Here is a 12961-nt window from a genome sequence, read left to right as displayed (position 1 = left end):
GGGTTATGTTATTTAATTCTTATTTTTGCCTGATTTTACCGATTTATTATCTTTATTTTATTTTTTTTCATATCTTTGATTTTCGGGACATTGCTCTGCTTGTGCGGGACGCGGGACACAGGGTCCAATTTCAGGACTGGCCCGCGAATTTCGGGACGGGTGGTCACCCTAGGTCGGTGGGGTGTTGGGAATGGTGGTGCGGCGCACTAGCGCCCTCCATGGATTTCCAATTATAGTTTAGTTTCCTAATCTTCTTTATTTTTTACTTCCGACACTTCAGATTTTCAAACTTTCACAAACTTTTCTCTGTCTCTGTCTCTCTTTCTGAATCTCTGATTGACACCAGCTGCTTCTAAATTATAGGCTCTCTCAGTATCTCTTTCAAAATAAAAACTTGGTAACTGTGCTGTCAAAACCTAAATAACCAAGGGTGAGTGAGACGATAGCAGCCAGGACAATGAGGCTGGCCAGTCACTGCCATAGACACCATGTGTTTTGAGACAGCAAACTTGTGCTGTGGGAATCAACGCACAGGATCCATCACAAGGGCGTCCCACACCTACCTTGCTGGTGAGCTAGCATGAGGAAACTGTATGCTGCTGTAACTTTGCCCGGGAGCAACAGATATGCTGGCTTGTCACAAGGAAAGGAACAGAGGTTTAAGAGAGACTGTGTGAAATAGACTGGTAATGTAAGCTGTTAATTGTCATTATTACAAGAGACTTAGGTTGACAGTGTCACTTACATTCGTCCATCTCTGTGCAGGGAGTAATGACCTCAAATGTTTTTTTTTTAAAGCCACATTGGTGCCAGCTATTATAACTCATATCGGGAATCTGTAAATAGTATAACATTACAGCAAATATTACGGTATCGTATAAAGGGTACTATTTCTCCAAACCAATGCTCTTGAAAATCTCGAAAGTATTTGCGGCCCACCCACCACCACGTGCATTTTCATGTGATCAATGATCAGATGAGTTTAATGATCAATCAATCGATTGTGTTCTGGCTTTAATTTGGATTTGGAGTTGGATTTGGATTTAATTTCCTCTGTATCTGTATTAGTATCTGCACTAACACTGTGTAAGAAGAGTCATCGCAATGCTTTTAATTCTACAAGCAACACCTACAAGCAATGTGTGAACAGTCATAGCCATTGACCAGTGTTTCCTCATGCTCAGCACGTCAACACTATGGGGAAATTAATGTGACATCTTGTTTTGACATCCTGCATTCTGTCTACTAAGTGGTCAGCAACACTGATGCCACAGGGAGAGAGACTTCTAAATGCTGCTGAACTTGACTGTAAATTATGCCGTGAATTTTTAGGTTAAATATGAAAGCTAGAGGGTGGCAATTGCCATCCCCTGGAACCCCAAATGATGCCCCTGAACAGGAAGCAGGATAGTTTGACACAAACAGAGAGAGAAAGAGAGTCCCTCTGATAATGTTTGCAGTTAATTGCAGAACACTGCATTCTGCTTCTCTTAGAAGCTAATACCTCCATGTTTGGAACAAACTTTTTCAACAGCAGTCATTTTTAACTTGAAATGATAAGGGAAACACAGGTAAATGGTAAATGGTGCATTTATATATCGCTTTTATCGGAACTGTCCGTTTTTGATTGATGAATCATTGTCCACAAAAGCCAGACTAATGTCAAACAGATTACAATACAATAACATTATACATTAGAAAATGTATTATTCATACAAAATGTTTAACTAATTTATCTCTCTCCTTAGAATAAGCAGCGACTTGATTCAAGCGACAACGAGCGACGGGCAAGATGGCAAATGTGTTTGTAAAGGTTTTTTATTCATAAGGCTATCATAGTCATAGCCTAGAACTGTAGCCTACTGCCTATGTCCCGAAACTAGCTATTGCGAATATGAAATGAATAGGTTTTTTGTTTTGCAAAATAAAGCAATGCTGTCCACCATGAGTCTGGGCCGTGACACCACATAGCTTGGCAAGGCTGTCATAATCTGAACCTTTATGGAGTGATAGAGAGACAGACTGACAGACAGAATGTGACACTTAACAAGCGACTGAGTGTCAGACTGGCATTCTGCCTAACAGACTGTCACTCTAGTCTAAATGACTGACTGGCTGTTCAGCCAACTATCTATCTTCCGGACTTATTAAATGACAGACTTGCCACTTCCTGTATGTTACCTATCCACTTCGTGCCTTGTGGCACATAAGGCCTTCACAGAGCGCTTCCACTTTTCACGGTCAGCTGCTGCAGTCCTCACTTCAGACCATGATTTCCATCCTGCTTCTTTTCTTTCTTTCTCAACGGTACGCCTCCAGGTGGTCTTTGGTCTTCCTTTTCTTCTTCATCCATTTGTGACGTTGCTCTGCTTCTGCGGTTTCTGTAATAATGTGTTTTTTTCCGGGAGTGGGTTATCAGCCAGCCCAACCCCCAACCTGGAGGGCCAGTGGGATCACTCTTTGTCTGGTGTCTACCCTTCGACCTGTTCGGCGTGGGTGACACTGCCAGGAATACAATACTCCTGCCGACATAGATCTAGGGGTCATGGAGACGTGCAAACCACCCCACCACGATAAGGTGGTCGTCGCGGGTACTTCCTGTATGACTGACTGACTTGTCTATCGCATTGAAATTGTCTGAATGTATTTATTATAGATAGATTGTATTATTTTGTATGTCTCTGTCCTGCATTTTTGTCTACTTGGATTGATCGGCGTGCAACTTTGCACGCATACTCCTTAGAAGTCAAGTACAAACCTCCAATGACCTCTCACGTCATCCAGTTATATCATGAGACAGATTTTTGCGAAACACTTGTTGTTACTACTCCTACAGATTTTTTCCAAACCTCACGCAAATCGGTATTATTACTACATTACCGCTGTAGTCATGTATTCAAGATGTATCTGTCACATTTCTCATATTCCATTCCGATTGGCTATGATTGGCCTCCAAAGTTTGTGGGTGTGGCCCGTTTTGCACAATGAATGCAGCACACGATTGCTGGGAAACTTTGCACGCATATTCCCACTAAGCCAAGGAAGAAACTCCATCCCCTATTTTTCAAATCTCCTCATGGTGGCGCTACAACAGCCCACTTAACGTTTTGGCCTGTAACTATTGAACCAATGGGTCGTAAAATCAACATCTTTTTTTTCACTGGATTCCTTGCTACTACTACAGATTTTGTCCAAAACTCACACAAACCGGTACACATTATTTCTGGGGTTATGTGGTCAAGATGTATAAGTTAGATTTTTCAGATCCCATTTCAAGTGGCTGTAGGCAACCCGGCCAGGTGGAGACCTGTGCTCCAAAGAGCAGACCTTTCTAGTTCAATAAAAAACATTTTGTCAAATCAAATACTATACTTCCCACCTGTTTGAGTAAGCCAATGTCTGTCTGTCTGTCTGTCTGTCTGTCTGTCTGTCTGTCTGTCTGTCTGTCTGTCTGTCTGTCTGTCTGTCTGTCTGTCTGTCTGTCTGTCTGCCTGCCTGCCTGCCTGCCTGCCTGCCTGCCTGCCTGCCTGCCTGCCTGCCTGTCTGCCTGTCTGTCTGTCTGTCTGAGAATATTGATAACACAGCTTTCTCATTGCTCAAACTTGCTCATTGAGCCATAAATACTGATGAATATGTAGATCGGGGAGGGGGGTTGTACAATTATTTCATGTCCTATTTATTTTTCTCCCAATTTAGTCAACCTATTCTAGTCCCTTGTCACTGCTACTCCTACAGTTAGTACTGGGAGAGCACAGACAACCAGACAATCCAACGGTCTCCTTCGATGGTGTCAAGACCGTTTCTTTTAACCTGACAGTGAGGAGTTACATCATGAGCACACACTGTAACGCATGCAGAGGTACAAGCTATTCCTCCTACCATAGTTCCACACCCCACTTAACCGGTGACAAACCTGTCGGAGTCCCATGTGTTTGTATGGAAGTCCCCTGTACCACCTGAGCACCAGAAATCTGTGTTTAAATTATTGAAAGGCGAGATGACCTCCATGGTTCAAGCTCAAGGCCAGGCCAGGGAATTAAGATCTTCACATGATCATCAGAGAAGACTGTGAGGAAAAGAAGGGAACAGAAGAGGGGGGGGGGGGCTTTGTCCTTCACCTCACACCACTGGTCGCCGTCTGGGGAAAGACTCGCTTGGGCTCCTGACTGATATGTTAATTGATCCTTTACTGACTAGTTATAGTTATTCATGTGCTGTGAATATTTATGACAAAGTCAAGAAAGTGACTGTTAACCTCCTCCCTCTATTCTCAGAACACTGGTTCTGAGCTATGCTGTCATCTTCCACTAGATACTGTAGAAGAGCTGAGACTGTGTGACCATCTCTGCCCAGGAGGTTTCATGTAATATTTACATTTTTTGCATGAGATAGTTCTGTCCAGCTTTTCCGCTCTGATTCTCAAACAGCACACAACCTACACTAGAGTACATGTCTATATGATGTGGACCGTACGTGATTCAACTAAGCCCCCAGAACCGAGAGAGAGAAGTGAAGCAAGCGCCTTAGTCATGGTGGCCGATTTTGGTACTGCAGCTTACATCAGCTGGGGCCAGACACATGAACAGCAAAAGCAGTTTCGACCAATGGGCTCGACTCACGGGCTTGCACGCGGGGTTGCGCTGCGCACAGAGGTCGCACATGCGAGACAACGTGCAGAGGCCCCAGATAGGCCCCGTCCGTCATCTTCCCCAACCCGGAAGAAAGCGGTAAAAAGGGAGTATGCTCTGGGTGAGCAACTTCATACAAGTGAATGGGCTGGATTTCCGGTTACCTCTAGATATATATAACTCTATGGATTCAACTATGTTGTTCAACACAGAAACGTCATCATTGATCTCAGTAATGAACAAGGAGAGCATACTATAGCAGTCTTTCTTTCTTTCTAGATATGTTTCACCCCCGGTAACCCCTTACCATGTTCTCCATACATCAGGGTCACATGTGGTGACTTATGTGAAACACACACAATACACTTGCATTTTGGAGAGGTCAGATGATGAAATTCGTTTGATGATAAACTCATTTCCTGGTGTCCTTTCTCCAGGGATGGGCAGGAGCAATGGACAGACCTCTGCCTGTTGAATTGTTTTGTCCCTCCTATGGTGGACAAAGTACTCAACCACAGTACTTGAGTCAAAGTGTAGATACTCCCGATCAAATATTACTCAAATACGTCGCTCAGTAAAATTTGTACAAAAGTATGAAAAAGTGCATACTTTAAAGAAAATTCTTAGTTATTAAAAAGTACAAATTACAATGTACATTTTCTTTTTAATATGAATGCGATATCCGATATTAAATGTAAATAATATTTAGTCTAGGCATTCTGTAGGGAAAAAGGGGTGAACAAATTGCAACAGAAACTCTTTCAACTGTTTTAGTCTCATAAATATGTTACTTATAAAATGTTGAAATAGGTGTCACAATTTCCCATTGACTCCCTCCATGTAAAAACCTTATTTGTGCATGTTTACTTGTCTAAGTTCTACAAAAAAATGTTCAATACTGTCCACAGTCAACCATAAAGTTGATAAAGTACAGTGCTTGTGCAAAAGGAAATTTGAGTGCCATTTCAGTATGCTATGCATTTTATGTTTTTTCATGCACTGTTTTCATGTATATTTTTAGCCCAAAATAGGACCCTTTGATTCTAACTGTAAGTATAATGTACTGTGGACCACATTAAATATGAGTAGTGTCACCACTCAAAAACATTCTTATGTATGTACCTCAATGTAAACAAGCCCTGCATGGGCTTATTTGGGTTATCCTTTTAGCACCCTTTTGTATAAATCTGTTCCACTGTACCTTTTTTGCAAACTGTTAATAAAGTGTTAATGAATCAATCAATTGATCAACTATGGTTTAAATAAGTGGTTAAGCGGAACTTCATAATTCTAGCATGACACAGCTTGCATTTTACTCACCTCGATCTGACTTTTACCACTATTTTGGGATATAGTAATACAAAAAAAACGGTCTGATATTTAAAAAAAAATGTCCCACTTATAATAATAAGGGTAATAATTATAATTCAAATATTAATTATAATAATAATATTTCAGCTTATTTCAATACATTCCACTGACTTTTGAAATATTTATGAGCTTAAAACAGTTGAAAGAGTTTCTGTTGCAATTTTTCTCTGGTAATTTTGCATAATGCCTAGATGACGCATTTTTGAGTCAATCACAGAGGAGCATGGCAAGTTCCTTAAACTGACCTCAGAGAGTGAAACTAAAAAGGCAGAGAACCCACCAAAACATCCCCCCTATGCAGCTTACCGTCAGCTTGCAGAACGGCTACCGCACTCTCTCACGCTGAGGCCCGTTGCTACATCCTCCCAGCGTGCACGTACGTGCACATACTTTTCAGATGTTGCCCTACCAGGATGTGCATACTATTCACACAAAGAAAACCTTCTGAAAGAAGATGTTGGAAAACCAACAAGGAAGAGGAACAAGGAACAGCCTCTCTCTGTACCCTGCACAAGCGTGGAGAGTGAACGCTTGTTCTTTAATGAACTATGTTTGGCACTGTATATATGTAAGTGGCGTCAATTCAGCAAAAGCCAAGGTGTGGCAGGGTTACCTGGCCAAGGAAACATTTCCAGACATACAGTAGGCTATTGATAGAAAAGGCACAACAGAGTTACATGACAAACTCCATTATCATTTAAGTATCTTCAACTAGAATTCTCCAAGACACTTTTATAAACATCCAGTGGCGGCTGAACCTTCTTGTGAGTTATTAAAATATGAAAAATAAAATAATACAACAAACAATGGCATGGAACTAAAATGACTCACTTTAACATCTCAAATATAGATTCACAATGTTTAATTTTAAAAACATTAGGTGTGCATATGTCTTGAGACAACTAAGCTAAGCTTTCAAATGCAGTCTCAACCTGCTATGATGATAATTAATGAAAAGCAACACAATATGTACATATATAATTGATAGTCTCTCTGATATGCACCACTCACCACCATGGACAGAGAGCAGAAGAAATACATATGGTTGTGGGGATTATACAGAAAAAACTAATTATTTTTCAATTCAGTCTTGAAAAATCAGTGAGCTCATCCTTCAAAAATAGACACACAGATCTCCGTTTCAGCTTAAAAGTTCTCCTTATTGAAGTAGAATTTGGTCTTCAAAGAATCAATTTCTGAGTATTTGACACAATTAATCTGCAACTTATCTGCCAAGGCTTCAGGGCCACACACGAACACCCCCACCTCTGACCTGAATGTAGCAGAAAACACATTGTCAGTGTAAGCACATAAATTGTGACCAATCTTGACCAGGACATTCAGAATGTTTGCATTTGTATGAAAATTAGAAAAAGGTCTCCACCAGGTCAGGTAGGTTATTGTGGGCCAGCAATGTTCAGAATTCGCCAATCAGGATAGAATATGAAAGATTCGACCGATCCGACTTGATCACTTGACTATAGAGATAATGTGTACCGATTTGCGTGATGTTTGGGGAAAGTTTGCAAGAGTAATATAAAATAAATTGTTTATCAAAAATCGGCCTCCTGGTGGCGCTATAATAGGGCAATGTTAAAAGGGTGGCATTTTTTCCTCAACGTAGTGTGAATGTGCGTGCAAAGTTTCACCGCAATCAGATGCTGCGTTGATGATTTGCGGCATTTTGTTCAAATCGGGCAACTCCTGCAAACTTTAGATCTCAATCTTAGCCAATCAGGATGGAATATGAAAAATCAAACAGATCCGTCTTGATCACATGACCAATAGAGATCATGTGTACCGATTGGGTGAAATTTGGATAAAATCCTAAGGAGTAATATCAGAGAATTTGTTTTACATAATCCGACCGTCTGGTGGACTTGTGGAAAATGATGTGAAAAATGCAGGGCAAAGGTAAAAACCTTCGGCCTCTAGGGAGTGCGCATACAAAATGTTACACCGATCAGTGCAGTTATAGGTAAAAACACAAATCGGTCTGTTATAGTGCCACCATGAGGCTGATTTGAACATTTTCAAGTGGCATTCCTTTCTCGGCCTAGTGGCTGGGAATGTGCGTGCAAAATTTCACAGAAACCGCACACTGTGTTCATGATTTGAGGCATTTTGTTCAAAACGGAGCACTCCTGCAAACTTTGGAAGCCAATCTTAGCAAATCAGGATGGAATATGAAAAATCTGAAAGACCTGTTTCGTGTAATGACTATAGAGATACTGTGTACCGATTTGCGTGATGTTTGGACAAAATCTGTATGAGTACTGACAAAACTTTTTTTTTGGTGCAAAAATCAGCCTCCTGGTGGCACTATAAGAAGCCCACGTGAAAAATGTGGGGCAGAGGTTCTGCTCTGGCATCCAGGGAGTGTTGTGCACAGTTTGGCTGCGATCAAGCCAACGATGCCGGAGATTAACTGGATGGCCGGACACACACACACACACACACACACACACACGGACACACACGGACACACACACACACGGACGGACGGACGGACAGGCTGCAAAACATCCATTCCTTTAGCCTGGCGGAGACAATTAGATGTTGCATATTTAGATGACTCTAATAGTTTTGGAACTAAACCTTAGAATAAATAAAAGGCTTCCATCACAAACTCCCCTAGGGAAGCTGGACCCCTGTTGAAGACACATACGCTAAAGTATGGAAGACAGTTTTTTTTTGCAATTGGCTAGCAGAAAATACATAACTGGAAATGAATTCATTTGGCTAATTTAGCCAAATAAGCCGAGCTTATTTTCATATTTACACATCAATTTCAGTGTCGATGTTTAGGTGAAGGTGAATGATAGACAGCCATTTCTCTAAGCCCAGTTATCAGATCTACTTGTAATGATTAATTGGAGGAAAAAATACAATGAAAACTGCAGTGAGGAAGATCAACACTATTCTTACTTAGGATTGTCTTTGCTGACTTGTTCAAACTCCTTGTCCCAGTTAGGCCTGCCATAATGGGTTTTCGCCTTGAGACCGGTCAACACATCTGTGGCTTCATCAAAATGGACACTCACATGAGCAGTCTATGAAGACAAATGGAGAAAACCTGACTGAGGTAAGGAAGAATCAATCTCAATCACCGTAGGTTGAATATGAGATTAGAAGTAGCATTAAACACTTGAACCCCAGCATCCATTATTCTGAGGGGAACATTAGCAAAAATATCTGATCTATCAGCTGATGACACATCGCAACCATGACGTGTTTTGAGCTTGTAGATCGGCTATTTTTGGCAAAGAGATTTGGTGTGTAGACAGAAAAAAGTTGTCCAAGTACAGAGACAATTCAGGTCCAATCCAGTCAGTGGCGGAACAACTTAAAGCCGGGCCGGGAGGCACAGCACAGTGATCAGGCCCCCCCTGCGCACTTGCATGTGCGTGCGTGCGAAATTTGGCGTGCGGAATTTTGCGGGTTTTCGGCGGATTCGGTCACTTTTTGGGGGGCTTTTTGTCACTTTATTTCGGTTTTAGGGTTAGGGTAGGGTTAGGTTAGGGTTATGTTGTTTAATTCTTATTTTTTCCTGATTTTACCGATTTATTATCTGACGGCCCGGGCCCTCCTGGGTCGCGGGCCCGGAGGCGGCCGCCTCCCTGGCCTCCCCCGACGCTCCGCCACTGAATCCAGTTAACCATGTCTAGATATTTTAAATGGTTAATATAGACACATACAACGCTCTGGTCCCAGTTAGTGAGGTGGAGTTTGTACGTCAGGAAATCTGCCATTCCTCTGGCCTCCATATCCTTCTCCAGGGCATGCAGGAGATCACAAAACCACTCAAAGGTATTTGTGTCCCGGCACAGCCAGTAGAAAAAGATCTGCAACCAGGAAATAAATGTGAGCATTTCCAACAAACTCTTGCAAGAGCATTCCACATCACTGCTTCATAACAAAAATAATTGTGTAAAAAATCTGAGAATATTCATGAGACCTGGAATAGCATCTGTCAAAGCAGAACAAAGGATGTGCAGGTTTAATGAAAGGACAAAGGCAGACAGGCTAGACTGGTAGGTTACCTTTCTGGTGCGCAGCTTGGGGTCAGAGATCTGAAATTTTTTCCAGATGGACCTCAGAATGGAGGCAAAGGGAGTTACTCCGATGCCAGCGCCTACCAGCATGCAGACTTCAAAGTCAAACACATCCTCACTGGCTGTGCCAAATGGACCATCAACACGTATTCTAAGGAAGGATACATCATAGTTCATGGACAAGGAACTGCAAACAATGCCTGTTTTTTTTAACCATTGTATCAATAATTTTACATGCCAAAAATGCGTCATTTGGGTGGAGTCAAGATTCATATCACCGAATCAAATGGGTAAAGTTCTAAGCTGGACTATAGTAAAAATAAATGTCAGCATTATGGACAGCACCAAGTTTGGACAGAAAATTCTACATGCAGATTAGGTCAACAAAAATATCTACTTGAGAAAGGGCTCACTTCGGTCCCTGAGTTCCCTCTGGAAGCTCCTCCATCATACATATAAGTTTCTCAGTCCAGTCCCCCATGGAACGCATATGGACACTGAAATAGTCATCCTCCGGCGCAGAGGTCATCGTGAATGGGTGCCACTCCAGCTGGGAAATGGCTGGGCAATTGAGGAAGACGTACTGTCCCACCTGCATCTTGAAGCCATCTTTCACCATCTGCAACTCCAGCAACCTGAACTGATGCAGCACGATCTGGTGATGGAGTGCATGACAGACACAGAGCACATGGATCATGCTACCACAACCGGAAATTATACCTGAAGGCCAACAGATGAGTGATTACACAAACGTACCTTCCTGTATTGAACCGGCTGCATGAAGCGGATGAAACGCATCAGACGCTCACAGAAATAAAGAAACAAGGGAAAGACCACCCACTCCCATGTCTATGAATTAGGGGGACATAATGGGTTATGGTTATTTGACTTACGTCTACATCTAAATAATTGTTTGTTGAGTAAAGCATGTTCTGTGACAAATTCTATGCAAACAAACATGTCATAATGAAAGAATTCTCAGTTGAGTAGCCACAACATAAAATCAGGCGTTCTACTTTAACTCTGACTTAACTTGACTGAACTTAACTGGTGAGTGTTTTTTAATGTCCAAAACACTCACCTCGAGTTGCCCCCCAGCAAACTGAGGAATGGGGCACTCAGGGACCCGTCCCCAGTCTTCAATCCGATCCTTGCATATCGTGTGATTGTGTGGCGGATCTGTCATCGCTTGAGCCCGCACGACGCGCCTATGGATGGGATACATTGAGCCACATGAGGGGACATCCCCCCAAAGAACAAAAATATAATGTCCTACAGAACATGGATCCCTGCCTTCATCCTTACCCTACTCCGTGAAGGATGACGGCGATGAAGAAGACAACAAAGAGATGGTGTGTGTACCAGAACACTTCGAAGTACGTGCGCCTCATGAACGGGGTGGAGGACGAAAATACGAGGACGAGTATCAGTGTGGCGATAATGCCGGTGATACCCGGGAGGGATGTGAAGCCAAAAATTGTTGGGGCCTGCTGTGGATCCTGTGCCACAAGGAGTCGAACAGGGTTACAAGTCAATAGCTCAGCAATTTCCAACCTGGGCCTGGGGGCCCCTGGTGGGCCATGAGGATATTGCAAGTGGGCCCCCAAATAATTGGTAAAACACTAAGATTTTTTTGATAACAGAACATTAATGTAATGTACTTAAAGTATAGGTTAATTCCATTGATCCATCTGGAACACGATCAATTGCTTGATCATTAAAATAAACATGCTCTGAAAATGCACACGGCCGACTCATCTGACCACTTAACACGTAAAAGTGGTCAGATGGGTGGGCCACGGACACTTGAGATTCCACTCAAGATTTGCAAGGAGGCCCTGATCCATAAAAGGTTGGGAACCTCTTCAGTTCAATTGTGTCATTCACAACAACCTGGCCAAAAAGGCAGAGTAACAGATGATGTGAATAACATTGTGCCTGTTGTTTGCTGGTTCACACACTAACTCATCCTTGATGGAAGCAAGGAAAAAAATTAATATTAACAGTTTTAGAGGGTACAGGTCCAGAAATATCTAGACAGCTTCACGATAACTTTCTCAAAGTTGGGTCCAGGGACCCCCAGGGAACCTTGAGTCACCAGCTAAATTAGTTAATATAGTGTCAAGATGAGTTAATCACTTTTAACCCCCATATACATAGGCCCTGGATTCGATGCATGAAAGCCAAGGTCACCACAGCCCGTGAGACTGTCAGCAAGAGGGAGGGGGCCATCAGCCCGTCCCCTACGATGGATCGATTAGCGACTCCTTCTGATAACTTTTGATATTATAATGTGTAAAAAATATAAAATGTTCTGCAGGGAGAGAACGGTGTGCAGACGTCTCGCCCTTCCACTGGTACACATGTGTCAGGGAAAGATAACGCAACCACAGAGCGATGTACATAATGATTGGTAATGTATCATCCTGCTTGTTTGATAATTCATTCTGATTATTTCTTAGGTTCATAATAATTGTAAACTTAGATTAAAGGGTAATAAAATAATTTGATTCAAACAATTGTAAATCACCTGTTTAGTAAGTCTTATTCAAGGGTATTAACTCCTCCTCATTCAACAGAATCCTGAACCATGCACCTTGGTTATTTCTGATTTATTTAGACCTTATATTTATGGTGTGAAGGTACAGTAGATTCCTTTCACTACACATCATCACTATATATCAGAACTCTTTATAACTTCTCCGCGCTGTGTGTATGTGTGTGTGCGTGCATGTGCGTGGCTCGCGCCTCGACATAATGTCTTTCTCAACCAACCCGATCTCCAGAGATTACCGTAACATTGTACGGAACGAGTGCACTTCATTCCGTGGATAGCCGCCTCGGAACTCCCGAATTGCGTGCATATGTACGGCGCTCCCTTTGTGACAAAACCATTTCGGAGGCGCG

General features: G+C 42.3%; 1 protein-coding gene across 1 annotated transcript in view; it reads right to left on the bottom strand.

Annotated features, from left to right (window-relative positions):
* Positions 1–7145: 7145 nt before the first annotated feature.
* Positions 7146–12961, bottom strand: part of LOC308087886 (NADPH oxidase 2-like) — a gene marked incomplete at both ends in the record, with an annotated part of 46343 nt that continues 40527 nt past the window's right edge. The window contains 8 exons of the mRNA XM_080432107.1: positions 7146–7272; positions 8928–9052; positions 9698–9844; positions 10043–10205; positions 10468–10709; positions 10811–10903; positions 11136–11262; positions 11360–11553. Of these exons, the coding sequence (XP_080288233.1) occupies positions 7146–7272; positions 8928–9052; positions 9698–9844; positions 10043–10205; positions 10468–10709; positions 10811–10903; positions 11136–11262; positions 11360–11553 (1218 nt within the window). The remainder of the gene's footprint in view (positions 7273–8927; positions 9053–9697; positions 9845–10042; positions 10206–10467; positions 10710–10810; positions 10904–11135; positions 11263–11359; positions 11554–12961) is intronic.

The sequence above is a fragment of the Gymnoscopelus braueri genome, assembly GCF_963280865.1.
Source record: "Gymnoscopelus braueri genome assembly, chromosome: 1".
In the NCBI taxonomy this organism is placed as follows: Eukaryota; Metazoa; Chordata; class Actinopteri; order Myctophiformes; family Myctophidae; genus Gymnoscopelus; species Gymnoscopelus braueri.
This window is presented reverse-complemented; position numbering and strand designations above follow the sequence as displayed.